This window comes from Patagioenas fasciata, chromosome 8, assembly GCF_037038585.1.
Source record: "Patagioenas fasciata isolate bPatFas1 chromosome 8, bPatFas1.hap1, whole genome shotgun sequence".
NCBI lineage: Eukaryota > Metazoa > Chordata > Aves > Columbiformes > Columbidae > Patagioenas > Patagioenas fasciata.
Window position 1 is genome coordinate 18626330 of NC_092527.1, and position 22693 is coordinate 18649022.

Consider the following 22693-nt stretch of genomic DNA (forward strand, 5'->3'; position numbering starts at 1 on the left):
ACATTGGTCTACATGAAACCCTGAAGTCAAACCCTGTCTTCACCATCACTTCTACAATAATGGCCTTAAATGAACATGTCCATGCTTTCCACAGCTTTAATGGACAAGGGAGATGGAATGCATTAGTCTCAACTGTGAATTTCCAGTCCAGCTGTTGTGTGGGCTTTTATTTAACTGCCTATTTTTCAGTACTTAAAATCAAACTCCAAAGAACTTCACCTGAGTATTTTTTATTTACACACACACAGAGAAAGATTAGACAATGCTCAGTGTCAAGAGCTCAGTTTCAAACTGTGTAGAAAATCAGGCTGAAAACACCTTGCTGCTCTCCAGATCTTCTTTTTCTTTGAGTGTCTGCCAATATGTTTCCTCTCCCACTGTTGTTTCCTTTACATCCCCAAAGGTATAAAACTCTTTCTAGTTTCTTTTCAAGCATTCCTCTTACATACCATTTGAAAGCCTGTGTCTTTTTCCTTCCATCTTATCTTTGTTTTTCTTTTGTTAGAATGAGCCCTTCAGTCCCATTATTCTTATAATTGTAATACTTATAAAAACACATCTTGTGAATGGTACATCTGGAAAACAAGCAAACAAACACAACCACCAAAAAAACAACCCAAACAAACAAACAAAAAAAAAAGAGAACAAACAAAACCAACCAACCAAACTAACCAAACCAACTAACTAACTACTTTGTGTGGATTGTATTGCCCTTGGAAAACAGAAAATTTTAAATCCTGCATGTTGATCAAACCTAAAACCTGCTAGTGGAAGCAGTTTGTTTCTAGTGGTTGTACTAGCGTTTACAAGCAATGCACTTTAAAATGTTAATTGAGGTTTAAGGAAAGGTGTTTGTTTCGGAATTATTTGAAATACTCATCAGACAAAATTAAACCTCTCTAACACTGAAGTCTTTATTTTTTAATTTTTATTTAAGTAAGCATTACTCCTTCCATTTTGCGTGTTTTGATGCAGAGGCTACTTCAGATAACAAAATAAATTTCTGTTTCTCCATTAGCTACCAAATATCTTACAGTAGAAATGACCTGCATATTTGTGAAGGATTATGCTTTTAAGAAGTAATTGTTGAACATTGAGCCAATTTTTGTTTTAATGGCAATTTTTTCATCATACTGTTCAAGGTGGGTGGGGCTAGGGAGAAAGGTAAGGGATTGCCTGTTGATGGTGATTTTTTTAAATATAGTTTGTTGTCCAGTGTAAACTTTCTTTCTCTCCTTTTTTTTTCTTTCTTTTTTTTTTTTTTTTTCTTTCCTTTAGGCTTTACCCCCCCTGGCATGGATAGGTCATCTCCAGACAACAGTCCAGTCCATGGCTTGTTACGTCAACCCTCCATTACAACAGGAGCCAACATCCCTATTATAACAGAACTAGGTAACAAAAGCTAACATTTATCCTTTCATGTACATTCCCATATCTTTTTCCCACTTCCCTTGTTATGCAGTCTCGGGAAAATTACTGATACTGTATCTTACACTGCTATGTTTTCTCTTCTGATAACTGTTGTGAATTACTCTCTCTAAAGAAAGATTAGTTACAGTTGTTTCACTTTATTTGAATAACTGAAATGTATTTGTCTCTCTCCTTTGGGTTTTCTCCATTTTCTTAAATAAACACTCTATCAGACAAGATGCTTTTTACATAGCATAACAAATAAGCAGGGGTCTTTGGGCTAAGGTTAGAAGAGAAAAAAACCACAGTAAGTATGAGCAGACATTTCCTGTACATTTAATCAATAATAAGAGGCCATTTGTTTATTTCTTCATGGTCCAGAACTGTTTAATCATGTGTAACCAAACTCTGTATAATAGTATGAGACATTTTACTCCTGAGAATATGATGATGGTAGGTAACCAGACTCTGATTTCCACTCTAGCTGTGGGTATTTATGTTGTCAAGTGGTGTGATGTGAAGTGCAGAAGCTGTTCTGTTTTTTTCATGGCAAATACAAACTTGATTTGTGGTCCTTTGTCCTTTTATTTTCCTTTTCAGTTTTATTTTTTAGAGCCTTACCTGTCTTTTTCCCTTACTTTATTCTCTTTCTGTACTTTCTTTTCCCCCTAAATACTTTACTTATTAGCTAAGCCTGGCAAACTTCTGCCTTTGGTTTCAATCAGTCAGGAAAAAAACAGTGGAACCCACATTCTAATGATAACTGAACTGGGTAAGAAGTGCCTTTTTCCTTCACATCACTGTCTTATTTTCTGTTGTTGTTGTTCTTACTGTCATCAGCTTTCTCTTTATTTATCTGGCTGTATCAGAGGGGCTACCCTCATGGCACTGCTTTGAATGTGTTTTATTTGTAGTTTTGGTTGAAATTGACTGTCCTGTTCTGGCCTTTCTTAATGATTTTTTTTGTTTGTTTTTTTCACACAGCATCAGTAAACCTTTGATCACACCCGTCTGACCTACCGGCTGTTTTCATAGCACCTTCTCACCAATTCATTTTCTTTGGCCTGGGTCCCCACCTCCTGGGCTCTATACCCAATTTTTTCTCTCCTTTTCTCTCTCTCTCTCTTTTTGTTATTTCAGCCTATTGCCAATTTGGTGGACATGCCTTAGCAGTTCTCACAGGAAGTCAAAGAAGAATTAAATGATATCAGAAAAGAAACCCCAGCATCATACTTTCCCTTAAGCTATTTGTTTGTTTACTTTCAGGAGTAGGCCTTGTCTCAGAAGCTCAGGTTTTGAAGCTGTAAAAAGAGCAGCCAAGCTTCTGCATTGCTCCCTCTCAATAAAGAGAGGTCTCACCAGCTTTTGTGAGCAGTGTTTGACGAGCTTTTCTTACAGCACAGCACCAGGCGTTTGAACCTACCTCAGCCAGCCCAGGGACCCTCTGTAGAAATGCTAGTGTGCTAACTTTCATCAGGAAGATAAAGATATTGAGGATAAACCTGCACTTGCAGAATTCGCCTTAGATTTGCAGTACCTTGGAAACTGACACCAGGCACAGCTAGCAAGCTGGTGTCAAAGTTAGGTATTAGTCTGCCAGATGTAAGTGGAAAAAGAATGCTACTGTCAATAGTGCCTACTCTCAAATATTAAATTAAACCAAAGCACAAGCTTTTCAAAAAGTACATTTTGAAATGGTACGTCAGGCTTTCAAATACTATTTTGCTCAAGAATCTGGATAATAAATTGGTAGCCATTGTACAAAGAAAGGAGTATTGTGGATATTGGTGTTTGCTAGGATGAAATTCTCCTGGCTCCCATGGCAGAACACTTCTCTGTTTACAATGCTGAGATGTTATGTTTTCATGGTTACATCAGGGAGTGGGAAGGCAGGTCCTGACTGAATGATCATGACCAGGTACTGGCTCAACAGGGTAGCAATTCTCATCTCTTTTAGATGATAGCTATTGTGAGGCTTTATCTATAGTTATTCATGTTTTATAAGCTAAGCATGGCAAGCGCGATAGTATATACAGGTTGGAAAAGGAGTGGATGGAAAATGAAACTCTATAGGAAGGAAGATCAGAATAGCAGGCAGAAGAATTTCTAACCTAACAAGTCCAGAGCTGAAACCTGATCAAGCTAACAGTAGTTCTCATGCCGTTTTCAAAGCTTGCTGGCTTAGCTTGGGAGATGTGTTCACATAGGGAATAGGAACATAGTCAATATGTACAGTTTCAAATGCTGAAAAAAAATTTAATTTCCTTTACTTGCATGGGAACTGAAATTTATTTGTCATTTAGTAAGTTAAAGGGTATTTCGATGGCATAGCTAAGAGGTCTGTGCTTTCATGCCTGAGGACGACTAATATGGAACTGAAATATTTCATGAAATATGAACCACTTGATACACTGATCTCAAGAAAACAACTATTTTTAATGGAATGAGGTGGAGGCAGAGAGCTTAACTGTGACAATGAAATGCCAGAGAAAGTCTAGATGAAACATATTACTTTATTTGGGTTTTTTTCTTTAAAACAGCCTGATGTAGATTCTTTTTCACGCTACCTAATATAGAGTTTGTGGCTAAGGAAGTGAAGTTATGGAGACAAATATTTGAACAAAAGGCAGTGCTGCAAGAGGATAGCTGGAGTATTGCTTATTCATTCAGATAGATGCATGTTAAAGGGACAGTTTATCCTCTTTTGAGCTATAAGTGCATTAACAGCACCTCAGTGAGAATCACAGAAGATGCCTGTGGGCTACATCAGAGTTTTATGGACAGCCTTTATTTTTACGATGGGGTTCTGACTTGGTATCTTGTGATAACATTTCACTGTACGTGCATACAGCCTTAGCCAGTGTACCCAACCAATACCAAGATTGTCTCAATATATAAAAGAGCATCTTGTATCTCATTTTGAGTGCAGGCAGCTGGTGCCACAAAGCTACTTCTATGACAAAGGGATAGTCATCTCTCAAGAGCAAGAGAGTCACCTCTTACAAGCAAGATAATGATCAACAGATTTTTAAATGCACATTTTCACATCCATCTTGACTTCATTTTCAGTGACGTCAAAGACACAAGTCTGTGTTTCCAGACATATGCTGTTTCTTTTTCTTTCTGACTGTGTAATGTGTAAGGTAATATGCTGGTGACCCAGAAGCACCTTATGATATTATTATTATTATTATTATTATTATTATTATTTTCAGTAAATGATTCAAATGTTCAGTTCTTGGACCAAGATGACGACGATGACCCAGACACGGAACTGTATCTCACGCAGCCCTTTGCATGTGGAACCGCATTTGCTGTCAGTGTGCTGGACTCTCTCATGAGCGCAGTAAGCAAAAAAACCCTTTTTCATTCAGTTCCATCAGACTTATTGTGAAAGTGTATGAAAGTGTAGTCCCTTTTCCACAGGTAATCAGCAGAAGATACATTTCTCTTAAATGTCAAGAGAATTTCAGGGCCTAAGCTATGTTATTTTTAGTCGGACACAAAGACCTTAAAACAACTGAGATGTATAGGACTACTATAAGTCCACAATTTTAAAAGAAGAGGGTCTTATGTCTGGATGATATTTTCCAAAGAATGTTGTATCCCTCTCCTGAAACGCAGCCCCAAATTCAGTGTGTCAGTCCCTATGTTCACTCTTCCTGTCAGACAGCACCAACCATGTTTTAAGCTTTTAATTTCCTGTAGCCATGAAAAATATTCTGAGTCTGAGCAATAGGGGACATTGATAGAACTAGACAAAAGCCATTGTACACATCAGATGAACTCTAATTGTGTGAAGAGAGGTCATCATCTCTTTTTCACTTGAGTTGTTTTGTGAACCAAAACATGAAAGTGCATGCCAGAAACTACAGATGGTAGTCTTTGGTTATGTCTATGTTTGGGTTTTGGTTTGCAGCCAAAGTACAGTTTTGAAGCAAATACCTCAGCCATACTCCTTTTCATCCTCCCTTGCTTCATATTGGCTAGGTTTTCAGATCAGTCTTGCTCTGTGCGAGCTGCACTTCTTTCAGAGGGACCTTAAGCTCTGCTAGATGTAGCAAGGACATAGTCTTTTTAAAATCTGAGCATAGGCTTTCTGACTTCCACATGGAATAAAGTTCCACAGTTCTGGGAATCATCTAAACCCCATGTAATACTGGAAATGAGCAAAGAGATTTCCTTAAAGGAGCCAAGTCTGACCTTCACCTAAATTCAGAATGAAACCTCTTGCTTCTAAGAAAAATTCTCTGTGATCTTTATTATTTGATATTTTATTCGTATTTCATATTTATGTGTCTGTATTTCGTATTTGTATCTGGTGCTATATTCTTCGTATGTTCCATCCACAGATGAATAATGTCAGTGTACACTGATAAAATTTTATTCTAATGCAGCCTAGTAGTGTGCAATAAACTCCGAGAATACTTTTCTTGAAAGGTATTGGCCGTATTTTGCAGATGTGACAAATTCAGAAAGCCTAAGCAAACATACAAATCCTGTACCTTATCTAATTAAAATCTCTATGTATAAAATATTTAATGGTTTCATATTGTAAATGGGAATAATTAAATATGAAGATTTCAAATTTATACTCAGAGCTGTTTATCTCCTCACATTATCTAAATCAATGTCCTTGAATGAATCGTGCCATAGGGCACTTCCAGAATCTTGGAAAAAGTACTGTTGATTCTTCTGATTGCCACTGGCATCATCACAAAATGAAAGCAAAATGTTGTGGACACCATTGCTTTCTTGCGTAAAGGTATAGCATGCAGGTAATAATGAGGTAATAAGAAATATGTGGAACATGACTGTTCAGTAGTTTTTACTTGAAACTCATCATATAATCCTCACAATATTTTTAGCTATTGCTAGATTTTATTAGCTTTTAGTTTTTGACAACATGCCCCTCTTTCTGCAAATCCTGTCTTCAACAAAGTCTTTTTTATAACATTTTCACATCTAAGAGGTCATATTATATGTCAAGGACAGTACAGCCTGAAGCCAGAGAAGTAAATGTGATAACAAGAGTAGAAAATTCTAACTTAGAAAAAATACTAATCAAGAAGACAAGCCATGGATTCAGTCAGTTAGAATTGTTCACCATCCTGTTTTTTCTTTCACCACTTTGCTGATCAGTGGCAGCAATATTTCGTCTTTTATTCCTCAAAAGCCTAGTAAAGAATTGGAAAAGTAGAATTCTTCTTGACCCTTCAGAATGTGTAAGATGTATGAGGTGTTTTGCCTTTGCTATCCCTATTCTCCTGGGAAGAATGTATGCTCCTTTCACTTCTCGAAGGAAAAGACCATTTCTCACACAAACTAATCTACTTCCACTATATTATCTCTCCCTCTCTTATTTTTTTTAAGAGTAAATTGTTTTTAGGAACCAGCGTCTATTTATTCCGCCTAGCTTCAACCTAGTACTGGGAAACTGAACCCAAATTCCTAACTAAATCTAGATCTGCAGTCACACTTTCATCCTATTAATTGCACAGGAATTCTGCAAGAAAGAAATAATTCACACTACTTTGGCTGGTGCCAGCTCACTTTGAGATATAGTCCATTACTTGATCCTCTTAATGCTTATTTTTTACAGAAAAATTCCAACTTATGATCTCTGTTCATATCCCTGGAATGCAAATTCCTCATATTTAAAATAATTTGCTAAAGTATTCAGTTACTGAATATCAACAATTAAACAGTATTAATAATTGTTAACTTATTATTTTCTTTTATACAATTTTATTAATATAGAAATAGTAGACAAAACCTTACTCATGAATCTCAGATTAGAAAATGCATTGTCACTTTCTGATTAAAATCTGAATGATGGAGATCATTACTTTCTGCTAGTTAGTGTTATTTCATCATTTAAGATGACGGTATCAGATATTTTAAATTTGAAATTTTCTATCTCTTTCTTATTTCAAAGATAAAAGGCTTCATGAAGTTTACTTTTCAAAATGCTATCTACAGGCTATCTACACACAGTTTGTCCTCTACAGCAAAGACAATATATTCCACAAGCCTATGATTCACAGTGTAGCAGTTCGAAGATCATTGCTCAGAAGAGAATAACGAGCTCAAAAACTGCATTGTCTTTTTGATGACTTGGTAACGGTGGTTTTCTCCAGGCTTCAGTTAAAGTGCATTTTTGTACTCTGTGTGAAGACTGTAGGCATGGTTCATGTTTTAAGTGTGGCAGTGGCTATTTTAAATCACGCCAGCTAATCATTATTATGTCTTTAAAGAGACATCCACTGCCATCAGACACTTGAATGATATGTTAATATTTGTTTTGTCATAACATATGCAAACCCGGGGAAAGAATACACGTAGCCTGTCAGTCTCAAGGTGTCACCACTCCTGAAAAGCAAAGCACATTCTCATCACCAAATTGAACACAATTAAAAAGCATCATATTGGAAGCATCTTTTAGATAATTTGAATGTTTTTGTAAAAAGGTTATCATCAGCTATAAAAAAGTTACTTGACATAGGATAGCTGAAAATAAGCAAATTTTTTTTTGAGAAGTACGTTCTCTTTTTCTGGGTCTTGTTGGGATAGTTATTCCAGAAAATCCTGTGTGTGCAAGGAAATCAGTTTTAACAATACACAGTGTGTTTGAAGGTTTGAAAAGTTGGCCTGAGAGCTAAAGCTTCTCTGTTACTTCTTTTGGCACTGAAGTTATGAGAACGACAGAAGTTCTGGCAGGTTGGCATCACTCCCATGCATAGCCCTGACAATAGACTTGTTATACTGCCAGAGTGATGCTGTTAGAAGCAAGGATCTCCAGAAAAAAGATTACAGAATTTAAAATTTGATATCCTAGAATTTATTTCCTTGTGCTAGAACTTTGTCTTGATTTTTGTTCCATAATACTAAATTCTACTACTTCTTCTTCTTATAAGTGAAAGCACAGAATGGAAGAAAATAGCTGAAACAGTTAAAAGCAACTTTTTGGTATGTCTTTTACTCAAGAGTTTTCCCTCAGGAATCCTTACAGTCTTTATACAGAAAAGAAACTGCTCTAATCTATGATACGGATATTTTGAAACGTGAGACTTTTTTTGTTTTTTGTGCAAGTCTGTTCAGGGAATTAGCAAGTAGCATCTTTTAACCAAAAGTGTCCCAAACTTCTTCAAAGTCTGGACAATATTTTGAGAATCAATATATTTTCAAATACTGTGAAACCCTGTTGTTTCTTTTCTGCTGTTGATTCTGTCTCAAATGCATTTTTGTTATTGGTATAAGTAACTCATGTTAGCTCAGTCATTCCCCAGGTTTGGGTATACATGATTAATTCAACAGAATTCCTCCAATTTAAAAAGAAAAGCAAGTTAAAATATTTGTTTGAAAGCTATGTTAAAAACTGCATGCAGTGGAAGAAAGGTCTTAAAAGAAATGAATAAACAAACCACTAGGAAACACAAAAAATGGCAGATATGACTTGGAAAAAGACAATTTTAAAGTAATTATAAATGAAAGGCAAAGCGTTATTAAAGTTAAAGCAATGTTATTAAAAGATGTGCTAATTTTCAGTTAAATTTTCTGTAAATGACCAATTAGTTTAAAAGGCTTGACAGCATTAACTGCAAAACATAAACACTCTGGTAATTATATTCAAAAAATTATTGAACAAACGGGAAAGCATCCCTGAAACAGCTGAAAGAGCTGCACTACAAGTTCAGAGAACAGGCTAGGTGGCACTGCTACCTCAGATATCTGTTGCAGAATTTTCTTGCAGTTTACCCAGTTTCAGTGTCTATGATGCATTTCCTTTTTTTTTTTTTTTTTCTGTATTTAGACTACACCTATTTCATACTCTTATTCCAGATGCCGATTATAGGATGCCACATCCAGTGTGGGGTTCAGTTAATGGCAGCAGCAAACAAATATTTCTTCAGTTACAATTTTACAGTCAACAAAAAGGATTCACTACCATCACTGGAAAGTGTCTTGCTACTTTAAGTACAGCAGTACCTTTCCAAAGACATTCTGTAGATCAGTTTTTTATAGGTACTGGCATATCCAGGCCATGTACCCTCCCACAGAGCAAGTAGAAGATCACTCTCAAATTAATTTCAGTGTATTATTATTCCAGAGGAAATGGATATTAGCTAGTTCAGCTTTTCAGTGTCCCCCAGTTCCAAACTGGCAAGAGGTAATGAGAGGAGTCTGATTTTTGTGACAATCAAAAGCATGGATAGATGGGTTTTTCCTGAGGAAAACTAAATATGTTAGGACAGGAAGAAGCAACCCTATTTAGCAGAAGGTGACAAGTTACAGCTTCCTATTCACCCGTCCTTTCTTGCTTGTGGTTGGTAATTTTCTGATTGGTTGCAATGCCAGAGCAGTCCATCCTAAAAGCTGGAATCTTTTCACTTATTGACGACAAATAAAGAAAAACTATCATTTGGCTGCACTCATCCATCTGAATCAATGGTGGCATCCACATCAGTCATGGTTTGAAACCCAAATTAAGCCATTATTCCAAGATAAATTTGCCTCCTTTGCTAATAAGTGTCTTAGCTTTGCTTTAACATTTGTGTAGCAGTGGGAGGGCTTTCTCCAGTGACAGCATTCTGTTCCATCAGCAGTAGGCCTGATTCTTTTCTCATTTGCATTGGTTTCATAGTAGTGTATGGCTCCCAGAGTTAATCCTGGTTGGCACATGACATAAGTCAGAATTGGGACCATTATGTCTGAGTTGGACTGGGTTTTGGGAGGGAGGGTATTTTATTTGATTTGTATTAATGAATTTGTGACAGGTGCCTGACTTGGTACATTATCTTACTACTGCTTTCATTTCTTGGTTTAATATGAAATCTGTAGTAAAATAAACGATAAGGCTGTAGTATAATTTCTTTGTAGATCATGCTCTAGTGAGCTACAACTAAATTTACAGTAAGGGGTAATTGTGCAGTTGCACAGTGCAAAATTCAGATGAGCTAAGAATAAACATATTTAAATCTTGGCTTCTGGCTATAGTTGCCATAATTTGAATTACAGAATAAAGAGAGAGAAAAAGGGTTGGAAACCAGTGAAGGCTGGCCTAATGATACCTCCTAAAGACTAATAAAATGATTAGTACAATTTTAGACTTTTGCATGTTTTACCAATCACTGCAAGTCAGCAGTCTGTAAAACCAGGCTATTTTACATGAACCAACATATATCAGGCTTAGAGCAGCTGAACATTTCTTACCGTAGTTGTCCTCATTGTAAACCAGACTTGAATATCTACCAGTAAAGATATCCGTTATTTTTTTTCATGTTCTTCTATCTTAATTTATTGATGTAAAACTGAGAATAGCATTTTCTAATAATATGAACTATCACTACTTAGAGAAGAAAAAAAGGATCAAAAATACTGAATAAAAGAGTGGGGAAGGCATGAGAAAAGATACTATTCAGAAAATGGTATGCTTTTGTGAAGATGTATGCTTACAGTGCCACATAGAATATCTTGAAGCACATTTGTAGTGAAAGGGCTTTTCCAACTTCTACAGTGCCTTCAACCTCTAGATCTGGCAGAATGTAGCTTGATATCCCTAAAACATGTCAACTAACATCATTGCCTAATTGCGGAAGCAACAGAATTATGCTAATTATTTTAGTTTGCAGTTGTATGCAGTCTACGGTGACAAAGGCCAAGAAAAGAGGCTAAACTTAAGGCTGATTTTTTTTTTTTTTTTTTTTAATTCTGAGTACTTCCATGTTAGAAAAGTATAGCACAGAGGGAAGAGTTGTCAAAGAGGGCAACCCTAGTTCTCATCTCAGGGACATGAAGGAAGAAGTAACTGATGAATAAACAGTCATGCCTGACTGTCTTCTCTCTCTCAACATAGCAATTCCTATTAAACTTCATGTAATCAATCCAGATATACCTTCCTGCAAGGAAGGCATCACATTGATTTCTATATTCTATATTTTAAGAAATGTTTGAGTATTACACTTGAATTGTTACACAATGCATCAAGATATGTAGGTGCTGCTTTGAGATTAGCTATTGGTTTAGACTAACTGAACCTTCCTGAACCCCTGCTAATGTGAGACAACTCCTTACAGTACACTTTGTATTTAGAATATGTAGTGCCTTACCCGGGCTAGTTTAAAATAATTGGAGTTGATGAGATGCAAATATTTGCTTTAGGGCATGTATAACAATAACAATATGTTCCTCTCATTTTAATTTAGTCAACAGGTGAATGGCATATATGCCTATGTAAATAAGCACAGAAGCTTGAAGTTATGAAACTTCATTGTAATAGTCAAGAATGCTGCCACATAGAATTCATTTTCTGCATTTTTATCTGTCATCTCAAGTGAACAATAAAACTAAACTTTCATTATACAAAGAAAGAATATCAAAGTAACATGGATAGGAAGCCAGTTCTGCTTTTTGATCTCGGGAAAAATATTTCAACCTACACCTTAGTTTACCCATGTATTAAACACAACTACATTATATGGATAGACCAATGAATTTCATTGAGAAGTATTACCAAAAAAGTACTATTTGGGGGCAACAAACACTGAGAATTCAGTATTCATTTTTACTAGGTTGGATTACAGACATCTGTTCCAAATCCTAAGTTCAACAAAAGTCACAAATCTAATCATGTGAATCCAGAAACCCAGTAATGTCAATCTTGTGTACTCTACAGTGAGCTCATTTTCTTCTGGTATGTCCCCCACACTTGCAAGACTTCTGAAAACACAGACATTAGTGACAGTGTAAGTGATGGTGTATGCTTTTTTTGTTGTACATTATTTCTTGCCCAGTACATTACATTGCAGATATTTAACTGAGTATCTCTGAACTATACCAGTATACTTTTAAGTGAACTTGAAAGTCATTCATCTGGCATTAAATTAATATTTAAAATACCCATTGTTTGCCTGACAGACCAGGAATGCTATAGATGCTGGCAAAATGTCAGTGTGGAGTAAATCTTCCCTAATAAACCACACTTACCCTATACCCTAGAGTTTTTTAAAAGGACCACCAGGATCCCAAACTCATCATACATTTATCTAGAATGAACTCAAGATGTTTAATTGATACATGCTTATGTCTGAACACTGTCAAGTCTCGTAATAAGATGTTTAGTACAATACATCGGTTAGACTGCTAGAGTCCAGCCACAGTAATAAGTAATGACATTTGCAGCACAAAGGCAGCTCCCCAACGAATTGGTGACAAGAGTAAAAAGGCAATCTAGCCTGTGTAAGCTTTAAATGTGGTCTGAGTTTTACAATTACATGTCCTAAAGCCCATTATTAGACATGAAGGCAATGAGAAGGAAAGCAGTCATTGCATCACCACTAACACCAATTATAGGAAACATAAATCATTCAAATTTTTGTACTTTAATAAAAATCAGCATGAATTGGTGTTTAAAAAGAAGGATCTAGTATAAGAGCCTAATGGGATAGAAGAAAATAGAGTAATTGGAGGCTGCTGTCTTTTCACTTTCTATATAAAATTATTTGAAGAGACAGCCAAGAACTTTAAACAGCAGAAACACAGAAAAGTTGTAATTTGGATGTCTTCAGTTGTGACTTTAATGGTGTTTGCTTAAAGAGCTTTCTTTTATCTCTGCAGACATACTTCAATGACAATATCCTCACACTGATACGGACATTGGTAACAGGAGGAGCCACACCAGAGCTGGAAGCACTGATTGCTGAGGAAAATGCATTGAGAGGAGGTTACAGCACGCCCCAGACCCTTGCAAACAGGGACAGGTGTCGAGTTGCTCAGTTGGCTTTGTATGATGGGCCCTTTGCGGATCTAGGGGTAAGATCATGAAGGAAATGTAGGATCAAAACTGGTCTGCAATCTATTTCTTTTCTCTCAGGCTGAATTAAAAATTTGTTTTAATTAATGTATGATTTCTATTATTTAATTTAATAGATTTTTTTTAGATCATTTGACAATTCACAGCACAGGGTGCCAGGTTTGCTCTTACCCTTTTTAAGAAGCTATATGACTTCCCATACTACTTGCCTAGATATTGCTCACTGAAAATCCTCTTAGTTAACTGTCAGCTAAGGAAATGGATGAGCTGACTTGGACGATATAACCATTCTAACAATATTCCATTGTAAATGTGAGCAATATCTATACCTTTGTTGGGCTTTGATACGCTTACTTAGTCTTTCCATGGAGCTTCCAGTTCTTGGTTAAAATATACTTATTAGGTGGAAAACAAAGCTAAAAGATATGTTTCTTGCTGTTTCTGGATGAACTAAAATTCTTGAAAAATCCTAATTTCCTGAGATTTTGACTCCACTACCTTAAGATTGAAGTAAAAAACAACCAAACAAACCAACCACAACAACAAACCCAAACCTTAAGAAATCATGTATTTAGATAAAGAAGTATCTAGAAATGTTTTCTGGACCAAATCCTGTAATCTTCTTGAAGCAAATGCTAAAATACCCACTTTGCTTTGATGGTGATGTAGGATTTGATATTTCTTAAATTAACCTTGTGTTCACCAGCTCTGTTCCTCACAGAAATGACAGGGAGTCCCAGTTTAGGAGTTTTATTGTCATTTCATGGAGCAAGGCTCTCCAAAATAATAGTAACTTAATTACTTATTTGAAACAAAACATTTAGGTTACTTATTTTCTTGGGTAAAAAATTCTCATTTGGGACAAACAGACTGTCTATATGTTGTCATTTTTGTACAGGTTAATACTGAAAATCCTATTCCATGACATGGTGTAACAGAGAAAAGAGAGGAAAAAAATGTGCTGTTCTCTCTCTCTCTCTCTTTTTTTTTTTCCCCCTCTCCTTTATTTCTCCTAGGATGGAGGTTGTTATGGAGATTTATTTTGTAAAGCACTGAAAACATACAATATGCTTTGCTTTGGAATTTATCGATTAAGGGATGCACATCTAAGTACTCCCAGCCAATGCACTAAACGGTAAGTCCAGTCTTTTAGAACATCTCTGCTTCACTGTTCTTCAGTCTTCTCAGTGAGGAAGATCCCAGTGCCTGTAAAACATCTAAAAAAGAGCTTTTCTCTATTTTGTTACATAACTTTGCCACAAAAGCTAACTCTTTGAAGACTTCATGCTCACTCTTTAGCTGAGTTTAAATCATAGGCTGGATATCGCAGCATAAGTTTTCAGCTAATTTTAATAAAATTTTAAAGTAAATTTTCAGAACATATCTTTATCTTGTTTGATTCATGAAGAACCACTGCTTGAATACAAAGAAAGGATTTCAGGTTGCTTATATCAATCAGCTCTAAGTTACTGGATAATAATTTAGACAATAGTAGCTAGGCTTTCTTTTTTTTTTGAGTGCTCAGGAAATACTTCTGTGTGCTTCCCGTTGGTACTATCTGTATCTAATCATGATTTCTTCCAGTAAATTGAAACCCTTCTCTTGGTAGGCTGCATATTTACATTGGTAGCACCAAAGCTGACTTCAGTGCTTTAAATAGAGCAGATACATTTCCATCTTTGCAAACTGAAAGCCATTTAATGGCTTACTTGAAATGTGTCTTAATGAAGTGCCTACAAGAAATACACGTACAGACGCATACCAGAACTATCACAAATCTACCATCTGTTACTGTTTCATTCTATACAAAAAGAATCATTACTGGTTGAACATGGCAATAAGCAACCTGCAGCCCACCAAAGTGGTTTCTTCTGTGAGGATTTGGACAAATTGGGTAGAAAAAATGATTTTCAGTCAAGATTTATACTGTCCTTACTATACATGGGATTATTTGTTGGATTACTAAGTGACCTCTGTCCCTGAGGCAGCTAAGCCAGATTTCTTATGAGCACCGAATTAATTTGAGAAGAAGTCATGAGCTTTGTGATCAGTTTTTACTAATTTCTTGCTTGAACAGAAAATAACTTTTGCCTTGCTCAAATATGCTTTTCACATATACGAAAAATTTAGCAGCAGGGTCTACAAGACCTTCCTACCCTGACAACGGGTTAGTTGAAGGTGAGGATTCTTGAAATTGATAGAGTTTTTACTTCAGGCTTGGCTTATATACTTAGCAATGCTGGATTCTTGGATATGCGGATTTCTCTTTATAAATGCTCTTTGAGGCCATGAGTGTACATGTGGAATGAATGAAGAAAATTAAGCTCACTGCAAATTTGCTGATATATTTCACTTAACATGTTTTATGTACAGTCACAATCCACACAAATAATTATATCCCTTGCTCTATTGACAGTTTTTAAATATTTGATAATTATGAATATGTATTTAAATACAACTGCACCTAAAATCCTTCTCTCCCTGCTTTTTAGCCATTCTTTTGAATACCATTGCTGGTGGATATGTTACTGGTTTCTGTCAATAGGTAGATTTGTTTGCTAGACTCATTGCATTATGGTGCAGCTAGAGAAAGGAGGGTGATTTGTATGGTGTCTTCTTTGAAAAATCATGACTTGATTCACTTGAAAAAGATCCTACTCAGACTGTGCAACAGAAAACATACAAAAAGAGATATCCGACATAAGAAGGTCCTTAGTGGGTGTTGTGTGAGCTAAAATGATGTACACACTGAAGGAAACAGAAATGCAAAAATCTGGGTAAATGTTCATGAGATAACAACTGCAGAATAATTTTTTAGTATAAATCTAAACCTGTTTTCTCTACTTTCTTTCTTCCTTTCTTTCCAGTTATGTTATCACAAACCCACCATATGAATTTGAGCTTGTGCCGACAGACTTGATCTTCTGTTTGATGCAATTTGACCACAATGCTGGCCAGTCCCGGGCCAGTCTTTCTCATTCCTCCCATTCCTCCTATTCTTCCAGCAAGAAGAGCTCATCAGTTCACTCCATCCCATCAACAGCAAACCGACCGAACCGCACCAAGACCAGGGATTCCCGGGAAAAACAGAAGTATGTGCAGGAAGATAGACTTTGATATGTGTACCTGCTCCCACTGTGTGTGAAACTTGCATTCACCACCCATTCTCCACAGTTAATGTTTCCAGCAGTAACATTCCCTGTTTTCCCATGGAGTTCTCCCTTTTTGTACACATATTTTGCATATGTTTGACAGTGTGCATGTGATTGTCATTTTTATTTCACCGCCATAAAACCCTTAAGCACAACAGCAACAAAGCAGACGGACCAAAAGTTATTTATGATGCTAGGGGAGAAAAAAAATTCTAAACCCATAGGCACACTGAAAACATAAATAACTCACTGCAGTTACTCTACATCAGAAAACAGAGTATATTTAACACAAACACTTGCTCTTGATGTCAGAGTTACACAAAGAAAGTCATTTAGTGCAGAAGTATTGATGTATGTTGCGATAGGTTTTTTTTTTTTAATACTCATATTTACAGGAGTTGCTACATTTATTTGAAGCTTGCAAAAAACTAACTCATTAAAAAAACAAACGAAAAACACACTGATTTTTCACTATCAAAGCTTATATTGTATAGAGCTTACAATCTTTCTATAGATTATTGCTACGCACCTGCTTTATACCAAAGCAACATCAGGGATTTTTCTGCTTGTTTAAGGTCTTTCTCTAAAATACTAGCCTTTTGGAGATAATGTCTTTTCCCCATAACACTGAAATGGTCTGGGTATGGAGCTGTAAAACTCCAATGGTTTAATTTAAGTTTAGAAAGAGTCTAATTGCATATTAAATTATTATTCTGTCTATTTATACTGCCACATGAATAGCTATATTTTCTTTCACTTTTGACATTTGGGATAAAAAGCCATATGTATCATAAATATTGGATGTAAGTCATTAAAAATTGCCTTCCTGGGACTTTTACATCTTTAAAAGGTGAGTTAGTCACCTTATGTACAGAATAAATAATGTTCAGAAAAGAGCAGGCATTTTTCTATGCTTAAGTATCAAATCTTGAGGAACTTTGTTCCTTTCCCCAGATGGTAGTTTAACTTTACCAAGAAAGAGTAGGTGGTATAAATCTTCCAACGAGAGTCCTAATATGGAAAGATCCTCCAGAAATCCCACTCCATGCTCTAGCTGGTTCTTTTCAACAGGTGCATGCCAGTACACAGGAATATAGGGGAAGACAACTGAGTGCCTTTCAGGTCTCTCCCATTTGGGAAGAAAAGGTGCTGTGCCTTAGACAGCTAATGAACAGAACAGAAAGGCTGGGGTGGAAATATTCACTGTGCTGAGGCATCATGTTCTAGGCACTTGCCAGGGTTTGGTTCTTGCAGATTCTCACCAATGACACACCTAGCCAGCCAAAAGTTGTGTCAGGGACTTAAATAAAGTAGTGGAAAGGAACATATCCTAGACAGCCATAGAAATTACATTTCCAGCTTGTTTGGTTTTTTTTGTTTGTTTTGTTTTGTTTTGTTTTTAATTTCAAATGCCAATCTTTTGAAATATAGAACTAGTTCTAGGTGGTATGAAGAGTTTCCCAGGGTAAGGATGCCAGCAACACATACCACCTCCCTGGCTACCCAGCAAGAAAGCATGTAGACTGAAAATAAATATTTACATGTAGGAGTGATTAGCATTGTAACTGCCAACCCAGACAAGGTGCTTTTATGGTTAGTATTGTTTTCTACCTTCCCTTTACCCAAGCATGATAATTTTGAAGATTTGTTTGCTGTGTGAGTTGACAATTAAGCCAAGCACTTTTACTGACAAAACCTGGAACCATATGAGTGGGCTACAGAGAGTCCCACTGTACAGTGTGAAGTGTAATGATTGGAATACAGTATATGTGTGTGCATTCAAATGCAGCTGTAAGCCCTATCAGTGAAATATGTTGCAAATTATGGATCCACCCCTGCAAATGAGTCTATTACAGTTGCTCTTCACCGTAAAGACAAATTCATGTGTTTCTTTTTGTGAAGAAAGGTATCATGTTTTCCCCTAAGAATATTTATTATTACAAGGATGTGCCAGTTAAAGTGCTCAACAGGAAATATGAGTTTAAAAGCATTGTAAAACTTACATAGCTTACTTCTTTTTCTAAAGTGCAACAAGGATGAATAGAATGGGCCAAGGTATGACAATTAATGGTTCTGCATGACCTAGCAACTGCTGTGGGTTTCCTTCTATAACTTTGTCCTTGTGAAAACTTGTGAAATTAAAAAAAATAGTTACAAACTTTATTCAGTTATTGGTTTGTTTGTTTGGTTGGTTGTTTTGTTGGTTTTCTTTTGCCCTTTTTTTCCCTCCAAACCAGAAGTAAAACTGGCTGCTGCTGCTGCTGTTGCTCAACCCTGTTTTATTTTTTTATCCTCTCATCTGCTTGCCTTTCTAATTGCACGTGTCCTTTTGTAAACACCCAGGTACCTGCTCAATGAAGATTCCTACCCTGGTGCAGACATTGCTTTAATTTCCCATTCCCCATTCCAATTCCTTTCCTCCTTCCCTCTCCCTACTCCCCTCTCCCCTGTGTATCTTCATGAGCATCTTTTTATGTTGGCAATATTGACTGAAGATAGTAGAGAGCAGTTATGCATTTTGGAAGAATGTTAATGGCTTTGACACCAAAATGCTTTTCCATTAATGTTTCATCTGTTTTCCATTTAACAGAGGAAGGAAGAGTGTTAATATGAAGCCACTTGTCACATACTACATAAAGATTTTATTAAAAAAAAATAGTATTTGTATAACTATGCAGCTCAAATAGAAAAAAATATAAACAGTGTACATTAGAGAAGCAACCTGTCTACTTTGTGAGTAGTAGAAGAGAAATATCTAATATGGATGCAGACCTAAATTCTTGAAATCACATTGAAGTCTAATTCTCCTCCATCTTCTGTCTTAAAGTCCGAAGATTTGACTTTTAGTTATATCTTGTGCAATTTTCACTGCTAATGATAGTCAAATTGATCAAATAGTTTATTATAGTGCTGAAGATTTTCTAATACAGACATACTAATGAAATTGGGAGGTTGGTCATTAGAAGTAGAGGGATTTTTAAATCAACTATGTTATGTTGTCAAAATTTTTTTATATTGAAAAGTAACAGGAAATCTCCAGTTTGTTCAGAAATCTATCCCAAATCAAACATTCTTAGTAACTAAGTACTTAGCAACTAAGATGTTAATGTTGATTTGTTTGTAATAAGAGCATGAGGCCTTTAGAACCTTCAGGGATGCACTGGGATGTTGATATAGCCCATTGCAAACACAGGTGTTTCAGAGGAAAGGAAATGTTCTCTGCTTTCTGATACATCAAGTAAGCTGGTCCAACATCTCTCAGGTGATGCTGTCAATAGCAAACCTGTCAAATAGCATAGGAAGATCAGGAACTCTCTTAAATACCTCCTAAAGAAAAAGAAATAGAAAGCCATGCCTGCTCTCACTATAATGTAGAAACACATATGGTAAGGACCAGACATATGCGAGAAGGCAAAGGAACAGAGTGAACATGACAGCGAGCTAAAAAAAAAAAAAAAAAAAAAAGCTAGTGAATATAACAATATATGAAGACTTAAAAAAGGGTTTTCTGGGCTGATTTAAAGAAAAGTGTAAGTAGTGTGTTTAAGATATGTAAAAATCTGTGCTGAGACTTTGAAAAACATATCAAAGCCAGACTGTGATCATAACGAAAAAAGATTGAAATGTGTGCAAGGAATTCAAGAAGGACATTTAGTAACTGGGAGCAGAATATCCTAGTGGCCAAGAGTAAAAATTAGTGTCAAGCTCTCATTTCAAAGGTAAGTATAGAGGTTGATGGGCTTTCACAGGAGATTTGTCATTATATGGTCAAAGACAATTTTAAGAGCAGAAAAGGAACAGGAAAGATGTAAAGCTGGGTTCAACCATTTGATGTTGGAGATGATAATGCCTGGATCAAGGTTTCAGCACCAGCAAAAAGAAATTTAAACAGCAAAAGAAATTAGAGTTTGTAAGTTTCTTCATTTATTATTTATTTTCTGTATTTCTACTTGCCAGGTAAAGGCAAAAGAGACTAGATGGTATTGTTTTAAAGATCAGCTCCTTGGATGTCAGTTTTATTGTAAAGATTAAGATATAAATAATTGCCTTGTTTTCAAAATTCTGAGGAAAACCTGGAAGATGGAAGTGCTTTGCACAGACTGCTGAGAAACAGTTCCCTTCATCCCTGCTCCTTGGCACTCACACAGTTCCCCCTTTCTTGCTATGAGATAGATAGAATTAACTTGCAACAAGTTCTGTTTGTAAGGGAAATTTTGTGCACCATGTGTTAAAAGATAAACTAGAGATAAAAGTTCACAGTGCTTAACTTGCCTCAAAATCATTTTAAACACAAACCATTAGAAAACTGTTAGTTTGAAATTGTTTATGTGATCTTGCAAGGATTTTAAAACATGATAACCATCACACATTACACCTCTCTGAAAGGTTAGTTTAATCGTATATCACGTAAAATTGGTTTCCACAAATGCATAATGGTTCATGTGTCACACTTGAACTAAATGGTTTTTTAAATGGAGCTGAAATTATTTTGATGTGTACACATTCCCAGATTTTTTTTTTTCTACAACCTTTCTTAAACCAGCCACCATCAGGAACTATTCCCTTAAAGTCTCATTAATAATTCAGATGTTCTGATGACTTTAAAAGATCTATGGAATTGAGGCTTTTTTTTTTTTTTAACTGCTTGACAAAAAGATAAATGAATGTAGAAAGAAGCGGTAGGAGTCTGGCGAGCTGTAGATCATCTCTGAACAGATTGTAACTTTATCATTCTGTCAGGAAGAATAATTTAAAGCACTTAATCAGTTAGCTTCAGTGTGCAGGATGTAACATTATGAATTCCTATCGTCCAATCTGTTCAAATCAAAGGGAACTTAATTATAATAGGTAAGAGCGAGAGAGATGGGAGATTGAACATGGTTCAGGCTTGGGGAACTTTAAGGGGGCAGGGAACTATTTACCCTGATGAGTAGAATATTTTAAAAATTAGTAAAATACATTTTAGAAAATGACAAGAAAAACAATACAGTAGTTCTGGTTACCCTCAGTAATAAGCCACTGATGATTAATATGATTCAACTTTTTCAATATATATATATTTTTTTTAAAGCATGAGCACAGGTAACATAGCTGAATTAAAAATAAAATAAAATAAAATTGAATAAACTCCTATGAATTCCTTATCAGGTATAAGTGTCGAAATTTCATATTCACAAAAGTGACTGAGAAGTCCAGTCATTCTGGAAATTGAACCTCTTCTTTACAGTCCCTAACTTGGAAGCTAGTTGCTTATTTTTATGCACTTGTGCCCAGGTATTTCTCCTTTATTCTTCCTAGTCTTCCAGTTTCTATTATCTGCTTCACCTCCTGAGCTTTTGTGCTCAGTGCTTGGGTTTTTGAAGGTGGATTTTGCTTTGCTTATTGTTATTTATTTATTTAAAATGAGCACTCCTTCCACTCCTGCCCTGATACCAGGACAGATACAGCAGTATGTCACTGGTAAGCAAAAATGGCAGTTTGTATTAAATGAGACACTAAAGCTTCTGAAGCATTTTGAGTTCCCCGCTGGAACGAGAAGTAGTGTGTACATGTAAGAGCAGCAGCTCTGCTGTGCCCCAGTTGCAGAATCCCATCCCCAGAACCAATTGTATCCACTACTCTGCACATCCACCTCTGGAATTTGGGGAAGGCCGGTGAGAATGGAGACCCCGTTCACAAATACTTGTCAAAGCACAAGCACCTAATGGCCATAAACCACTCTAAGACTAGGAATTTCTAAGTCTGTGAATAGAGCTATCTTGTAAATTTGCACACCTGTAATTAAGAAATGACAGCAGTGATTGTTCTCTAAAAGGTTTAAGAAAAAATTATTTTGCCTTTTTTTTTTTCTTTTGTGAAGTCTAAGTAGTTTTTTTGTCTGCATCTGCATATGAACAATTCAATATAGTGCTTTCAATCATAAGCAGGTAGGGAATAGCTGCAAAGCTGCAGCGTCTAAGCATCCTCACGTCCTCCCATATTGCTCCCAGCCCAACCTAAACCAGTACCATAAAATTCTTCCTATGTTCATGGAAACAGACACTACCCAAATACATGAGAAAGAACATTTTTCCCCTCTGATCTTCCTTTAAGCCCTTCCTTTGCTTTGCTGTCATGTATCACTACCAAGCCATTCAGGATTAACTTGCTCCCTTACTACAGTCATCTGTAGCATCATGTGTGTTCCATGCCCCTTCACAAAGTGGAGAACTCAGCAGCGCCCAAGCAGACAGATTGCTAAGTAGCAATATACTGGCCATCCTGTGCAAGCATGCAGCCACCTGGCAGCATGAACACAAGCCCAATTTATTCTAGCACC

The 22693-nt window shown here is 36.2% G+C and overlaps 1 protein-coding gene across 34 annotated transcripts in view; it reads left to right on the forward strand.

Annotated features, from left to right (window-relative positions):
- The window catches only part of KCNMA1 (potassium calcium-activated channel subfamily M alpha 1), a 476353-nt gene that overhangs the window by 446616 nt on the left and 7044 nt on the right, over positions 1 to 22693 (forward strand). For 18 of the 34 annotated variants that reach the window (XM_071811786.1, XM_071811785.1, XM_071811784.1 and 15 more), the window contains 6 exons: positions 1279 to 1392; positions 4626 to 4756; positions 13027 to 13221; positions 14239 to 14357; positions 16090 to 16314; positions 18401 to 18429. In XM_071811786.1, the coding sequence (XP_071667887.1) occupies positions 1279 to 1392; positions 4626 to 4756; positions 13027 to 13221; positions 14239 to 14357; positions 16090 to 16314; positions 18401 to 18429 (813 nt within the window). Of the gene's footprint in view, positions 1 to 1278; positions 1393 to 2098; positions 4590 to 4625; positions 4757 to 13026; positions 13222 to 14238; positions 14358 to 16089; positions 18538 to 22693 lie in introns of those variants that run through there. The other 16 variants (XM_071811787.1, XM_071811788.1, XM_071811790.1 and 13 more) reach the window with 5 other exon arrangements.